The following is a 7709-nucleotide window of genomic DNA, read 5'->3' as shown; positions in this document are numbered from 1 at the left end:
AATGACGGTTACCAAGGCAACAGTGATAATCATTATGATCATCTTGATCATAATTAGCATAATAGTCTCAATAAATTATGGTTGTAATGGCAACCTTGATGATGACTATGATGATTTTGATCATTATCAGGATATTCATCATAATAAATGATGGCTGCCATTACCATCATGATGATCATTATGATGATCATGATCATAATTAGCATAATAATATTAGTAAATTATGGTTACCATGGCAACCATGATTATCATTATGATTACATGGCAACATAGCAACCATGATGATCATTATGATGATGAAGATCATAATTAGCATGATAATTATAACAAATTATATTTGCCAGGAAAACCATGATGATCATTATGATGATCTTTATTATAATTAGCATATTCATTCTAATAAATTAAGGTTGCCATAGCAACTATGTTGATCATTATGATGATCATGATCATAAATGACATAATAATCATAATAAATTGGCAATGGCAACCATGATGATCATTATGATGATTTTGATCATAATTAGCATATTATTCATAATAAATGATGGTTGCCATGGCAACCATGATGCTCATTATGATGATTTTAATCATTATTAGCATATTAATCATAATTATTTATAGTTGCTATGACAACCAACATGATCATTATGATGATTTTGATCATAATTAGCATATTGATCATAATAAATGATGGTTGCCATGCAACTATGATGATCATTATGATGATCTTGATCATAATTAGCATATTAATCATAATAAATGATGGTTGCCATAGCAACCATGATGCTCATTATGATGATTTTGATCATAATTAGCGTATTTATCATAATAAATTATCGTTGCCATGGCAACCATGATGATCATTATGATGATCTTAATCATAATTAGCATATTAAAAATAATAAATCTCAGTTGCCAATGCAACCATGATGATCATTATGATGATCTTGATCATAATAAGTATATTATACAAAATAAATTATGGTTTACATTACAGATATGATGATCATTGTGATGATTTTGATCATAAATAATAGAATAAACTATGGTTGCCATAGCAACCAAGATTACCATTTTGATCATCTTGATCATAATCAGCTTATTATTTATAATAAATGATGGTTGTCATAGCAACCTTGATGATCATTATGATGATCTTTATCATATAGAGCATAATAATGATAATAGTTATGGTTGCTATAGATACCATGATGATCATTATGATGATCTTGATCATGATTAGCTTATTAATCATAATACATGATGGTTACCGTGGCAACGACGATGATCGTTATAATGATCATGATCATATTTAGCATAATAATAATAATAAATGATGATTGCAATAGCTACCATGATTATCATTATGATGATGATGATCATAATTAGCATAATAATCATAATAAATGATCGTTGACATAGCAATTATGATGATCATTATGATGATCTTCATTATAATGGACATATTAATAATAAAAAATTATGGCTTCCAATAGCAAATATGAAGATAATTATGATGATCTTTATCATAAATAGCATATTAATCATATTACATGATGGGTAGCATAGCAACCATGATGTTCATTATGATGAATTTATCATAATTAGCATAATAAATGATAATTGTTATAGCAACTATGATAAATATTATGATGATCTTGATTAAAACTGGCATATTAATCATAAAAAATAATGGTATCTATGGCAACCATGATGATCATTATGATGATCTTTATTATAATTAGCAAAATATTCATAATAAATCATATTTGTTATGGCAACCACTGTGATCATTATGATGATCATGATCATAATTAGCATGAAAATCATAATAAATGATGTTTGCTATATCAACCATGATGATTATTAGGATGATCATAATCATAATTGGCAAAATATTCATAAAAAATTATGGTTGCTATGGCAACTATAAAGATCATTATGATGATGACGATCATCATTAGCATAATAATTATAATAAATCATGGTTACCTCGGCAACCATGATGATCATTATAATGATCTTGATCATAATTAGCATAATAATCATGTTAAATGATGGTTTCCATGGCAACGATGATGATCATTATTATGACCTTGATAATAATTAGGAAATTAATCATAATAAATGATAGTTACCATGGCAACCATGATGATCATTATGATGATCATGATCATAATTAGCATAATAATCATATTAAATGAAGGTTGTTATAGAAACTATGATCGTCATTATGGTGATCTTGATCATAATTAGCATATTATTTAGTAAAAAAAATGGTTGCTATGGCAACGATTATCATCATCGTGATGATCATTATCAAAATTAGCATATTAATCATAATAAATGTTGGTTGCTATGGAAACCATGTTGATCATTATTATGATCTTGATCATAATTAGCATATTAATCCTAATAGATTATGGTTGCAATTTGAACCATGATGATGGTTATGATAATATTGATCATAATTTGCATAATAATCATAATAAATTCTGGCTGCAATGGCAAACGTGATGTTCATTATGATGATCTTGATCACAATTAGCATATTAATCCTAATAAATGATGGTTACCATGGCAACCATGATGTTCATTATGATGATCATTATCATAATTAGTTTAAAAATAATAAATGATTGTTGCCATGGCAAACTGTGATGATAATTTTAATGATCTTGATCATAAATAGCATATTCGTGATAGTAGATGATGGTTGCCATTACATCTATGATAACCATTATAATGATCATGATTATAATTAGCATAATAATAATAATAAAGGATAGTAACTATGGCAACCATGATGATAATCAATTGCATAATAATCATATTAAATGATGGTTACCATGGCAACCATGATGATAATTATGATGCTCATCATCATAATTAGCCTAAAATTCATAATAAGTTATAATTGCCATGGAAACCATGTTGATCATTATGATGATCATTATCATAATTATTTTAATATTCATAATAAAAAATGGTTGCTAGTCCAACCATTATCATCAGCATCATGATCATTATCAAAATTACCATTTTAATCATCAAAAATTATGGTTGCAATCGCAACAATGATGATCATTATGATGATCTTGATCATAAATAGCATATCGTAATAAATTATGGTTGCCATGGAAACCATGATGATCATTATGATGATCTTGATCATAATTAGCGTATTAATCATAATAAATGTTGGTTGCCATTACAGATATGATGATCATTATAATGATCATGATGATAATTAGCCTAAAATTCATAATAAATTATAGTTGCCATGGAAACCATGATGATCATTATGATGATCATGATTGTCATTAGCACAAAAGTCATAATAAATGATGGTTGACATGGCAACCGTAATGATCATTATGATGTTCATTAAAAAAATAAGCAGAATAATAATAATAAAAGATGGTTGGCATGTAACCCATGATGATAATTATGATGATCATGATCATAATTAGCATAATAATCGTAATAAAATATGGTTTCCATAACAACTGTGATGATAATTATGATGATGATGATCTTAATTAGCATAATAATCATAAAAATATTGATTGCTATTGCAACCATGAAGATCATTATGATGCTTTTAATCATATATAGCATATTAATCATAATACATGACGGTTGGTATAGCAACCATGATGATCATTATGATTATCTTGATCATAATTAGCATAATAATCCTAATATATCATGGTTGCAATGGCAGCCATGATGATCATTATGATTATCATGATCATCATTAGCATAATAATCATATTAAATGATAGTTACCATTGCAACAATGATTATCGTTATGATGATCTTGATCATAATTAGCATGATAAGAATAATAAAATTATGCTAGCTATGGATACCATGATGATCATTATGATGATCTTGATCATAAGGTCTATTATGGGCTCTCCTCGAGTGGTCGGAAAACCTTTGGGCAAACTTCGTTTTTACTTCGGAACTGCTTCGGGATGATTTCGGGTTGACGTCGGAACCTGTTTGAATTGACTTCGGGATAACTTCAAAACGATTTAGGAATGCCTTCGAGTTCACTTCGGAATGTCGTCGCACAGTCATTACATTCTCCTCGTTCACTGACATTAGTTTGAATTTTTGGATGGTTTGAAACCCCAACAACGGTTTATAATTCACCACCAAGAATTCAGCCATATGCTTCATCTTGTTCTTGGGGTTGACGGTAGTCATCTTTATCTTTCCCAGGACTCTTATTTTTTATTTATTTAACATCACCAATGTCGTTTCTGTCTTCTTCAAGTGCTCAAGCTCAGGATCCTTAAAGATTTCTCGATACAACTGCAACGGTAGAACATTCGCCGTCGCCCCACTGTCTAACTGGAACTTCACAATCGTTTCATTTAGCAACATATGAGCAAATATTCTCTTGGGAAACTTGGTTTCGCCGACAGACATGACTGATTCTTCTTTAACTGTCAGGACGTAATCTTCGTCCTCACTTTCAGACTGCTTTTCAACTCCATGAATATTCTTTTCCTCAGTTCTGGGTTTAGTACAACATTGCGACGCAAAATGATTTGCCTTATTACATTTCAAACACTTCTTTCCCAATGCGGGCACTCTTCTTTAATTCGGCGATGAGTTTTGTCGCGAGTTGTTTACGCTCTTGGACTAATCCCTTTGTTCCACTTCGTTGGCTCTCTATTTTTCTTTCCACCTAATTTTGTGCAAAGGGCGTGAACCTCATCGGTTTGAGACATACTTTTTAACTGCTGGTCTGTAGTTTCACTCGCTCGGCAGATATCTATGCACTTCCTCAACGTCAAATGCCTCGTTTGAAGTAATTTCTTTCGTAAACTATTCTCTCGAACTCCCACGACTATTCTATCGCGTATAAAATCGTCAGCTAAATGTCCGTAATTACATGACTTAGCAAGGGCTCTTAACGCTACGACATACGCTTCAAAGGACTCACTTGGCTCTTGTACTCGTCGGTTAAAATTGTATCGCTCGTAGATAACATTTGTAGCTCCAACATAAAAAGTTTTAAGCTTTTCCAGGACTATATCTATGTCTGTTTTCTCATCGTCGTTTGCCCACTCTAGCCCTTCATATGTTTCAAACCCTTCGATTCCAATGCAAGAGAGCAACGCTGCTGTTCTTAATTCCTTCGATTCGTTTCGCAATCGGGAAGCTATCTCGTAGTTATCCCATATTCTCTTGAACCTCTTCCAATTCGAAGCCAAATTCCCTCGTAAATCCAATTTCGCCGGCAATGGAATATTGACATGAAACCGTTGAGCAACTCTTGCCTGCTGTGGTGCTCCGGACGACATCACTTCTTCACCAGACATGCTAGCAACGGTCTTGTTCTTTCTTTACGAACAACGTGAGTTTCACTCACAACACCTGACACCATGTAACGTCTCTTATCATAACCCAACACTTCATTATACTAAGACAACTTTGTATATTTTGACTTACTAACTACAATGCATTCCCTTTTTATATACAACAAACCGGATGTGCAATTATTCATAAACATAAGTACGTATCATTAAAGCAACCGTAATGATCATTATGATGATCTTGATCATAATTAGCATATTAAAAATAACAAATGATGGTTGCTATGGCAACCTTGATGATCATTATGATGATCTTGATCATCATTACCAAAATAAATTATTATTGCCATTGCAACCATGATGATCATTATGATGATCTTGATCATAACTAGCATAATAATAATTATACGTCATTGTTACCATGGCAACCAAGATGATCATTATGATGATCTTGATCATATTTAGCATAATAATCATGATAAATCTAGGTTGCTATTGCAACTATGAAGATCATTATAATGACTATGATCATAATTAGCAATATAATCATAATAAATGATTGTTGCTATGGCAACCACGATAATCATTGTGACGATCTTGATTATTATTATCATATTAGTCATAATAAATGAAGGCTGCTATGGTAACCATGATGATCATTATGATGATCTTGATCATAATAAGCATAATAATCATAATAAATCATGGTTGCCATGCCAACCATGAAGATCATTATGATGATCTTAATCATATTTAACATATTATTCATAATACATGATAGTTGGCATGGCAACCATGATAATCATTACGATGATCTTGATCATAATTAGCATAATAAATGATGGTTGCCATAGCAACCATGAAGATCATTATGATGATCTTAATCATATTTAACATATTAATCATAATACATGATAGTTACCATAGCAACGACGATGATCATTATGATTATCACGATCATCATTAGCATAATAATTATAATAAATCATGGTTACCATAAAAACCATGATGATCATTACAATGATCTTGATCATAATTAGCACAATAATCATGTTAAATGATGGTTTCCATGGCATCTATGATGATCATTATGATAATCTTGATTATAATTGGCATATTAATCATAATAAATAATGGTTGCCATAGCAACTATGAAAATAATTATGATGATCTTTATCATAATTAGCATATTATTCTTAATACATGATGGTTAGCATAGCAACTATGATGATTATTATGATTATCTTCATCATAATTAACATACTAAATGATGGTTTCCATAGCAACCATGATGATCATAATGATGACCTTGATTATAACTGGCATATTAATCATAAAAAATAATGGTTGCTATGGTAACCATGATGATCATTATGATGATCTTAACCATAATTAGCAAAATAATCATAATATTTCATGGTTGCCATGGCAACCATGATGATCATTATGATGATCACGATCATCATTATTATAATAATTATAATAAATCATGGTTAATATGGCAACCATGATGATCATTATATTGATCTTGATCATAAATAGCATATTATTCAGAATAAAAAATGGTTGCTATGGCAACCATTATCATCATCATGATGATCATGATCAAAATTAACATATTAATCATAATAAATTATGGTTGCCATTGCAAACAAATGATGATTAATATGATGATATTGATCATAATTAGTATATCATAATAAATTATAATTGCTATGGAAAATATGCTGATCATTATGATGATCTTGATCATAATTAGCATATTAATCATAATAAATAATAGTTGTATTTACAGCTATGATGATCATTGTGATGATCATGATCATAATTAGCATAATATTCATTGTAAACGATGGTTGATATGGCAACAATGATGATAATTATGATGACCTTTATCATAATTACCATAATAAATTATGGTTGCCATAGCAACTTTAATGATCATTATGATGATCTTGATTATAAATGGCATATTAATCATAATAAGTGATGGTTTCCATGGCAAATATGGTGATCATTATGACGATCATGATCATATTTAGCATATTATTCATAATAAAAGTGGTTGCTATGGCAGCCATTATCATCATGATGATCATTATCAAAATCACCATATTAATCATATTAAATTATGGTTACATTGGCAACCATGATTATCGTTATGATGATCTTGATTATATTTAGCATAATAATAATAAATTATGCTTACTATGGATACCATGATGATCATTATGATGACCTTGATCATAATTAGCATATTAATAATAATAAATTATGGTTACTAAGGAAATAATGATGATCCTTATGATGACCTTGATCATAATTAGCATAATAATCGTAGTAAAATATGGTTGCAATAGCAACCGTGAT

The 7709-nt window shown here is 30.1% G+C and overlaps 1 protein-coding gene across 1 annotated transcript; it reads right to left on the bottom strand.

The window, feature by feature from the left end:
* Window positions 1-4248: 4248 nt before the first annotated feature.
* On the bottom strand, window positions 4249-5446 carry LOC114539296. The gene is made up of 2 exons (XM_028559922.1): window positions 4654-5446; window positions 4249-4534 (listed from the first exon to the last, which is right to left on the bottom strand). Exons 1-2 carry the CDS (start codon window positions 5343-5345, stop codon window positions 4249-4251), a joined length of 978 nt encoding a protein of 325 aa, XP_028415723.1. The 5' UTR covers window positions 5346-5446.
* Window positions 5447-7709: the final 2263 nt, after the last annotated feature.

The sequence above is a fragment of the Dendronephthya gigantea genome, unplaced genomic scaffold (genome assembly GCF_004324835.1).
Source record: "Dendronephthya gigantea isolate DGI-Jeju-01 unplaced genomic scaffold, DenGig_1.0 000198F, whole genome shotgun sequence".
Classification (NCBI taxonomy): domain Eukaryota; kingdom Metazoa; phylum Cnidaria; class Anthozoa; order Malacalcyonacea; family Nephtheidae; genus Dendronephthya; species Dendronephthya gigantea.
The sequence above is the reverse complement of the archived record's forward strand: the minus strand, read 5'-3'. Positions and strand labels throughout refer to the sequence as shown.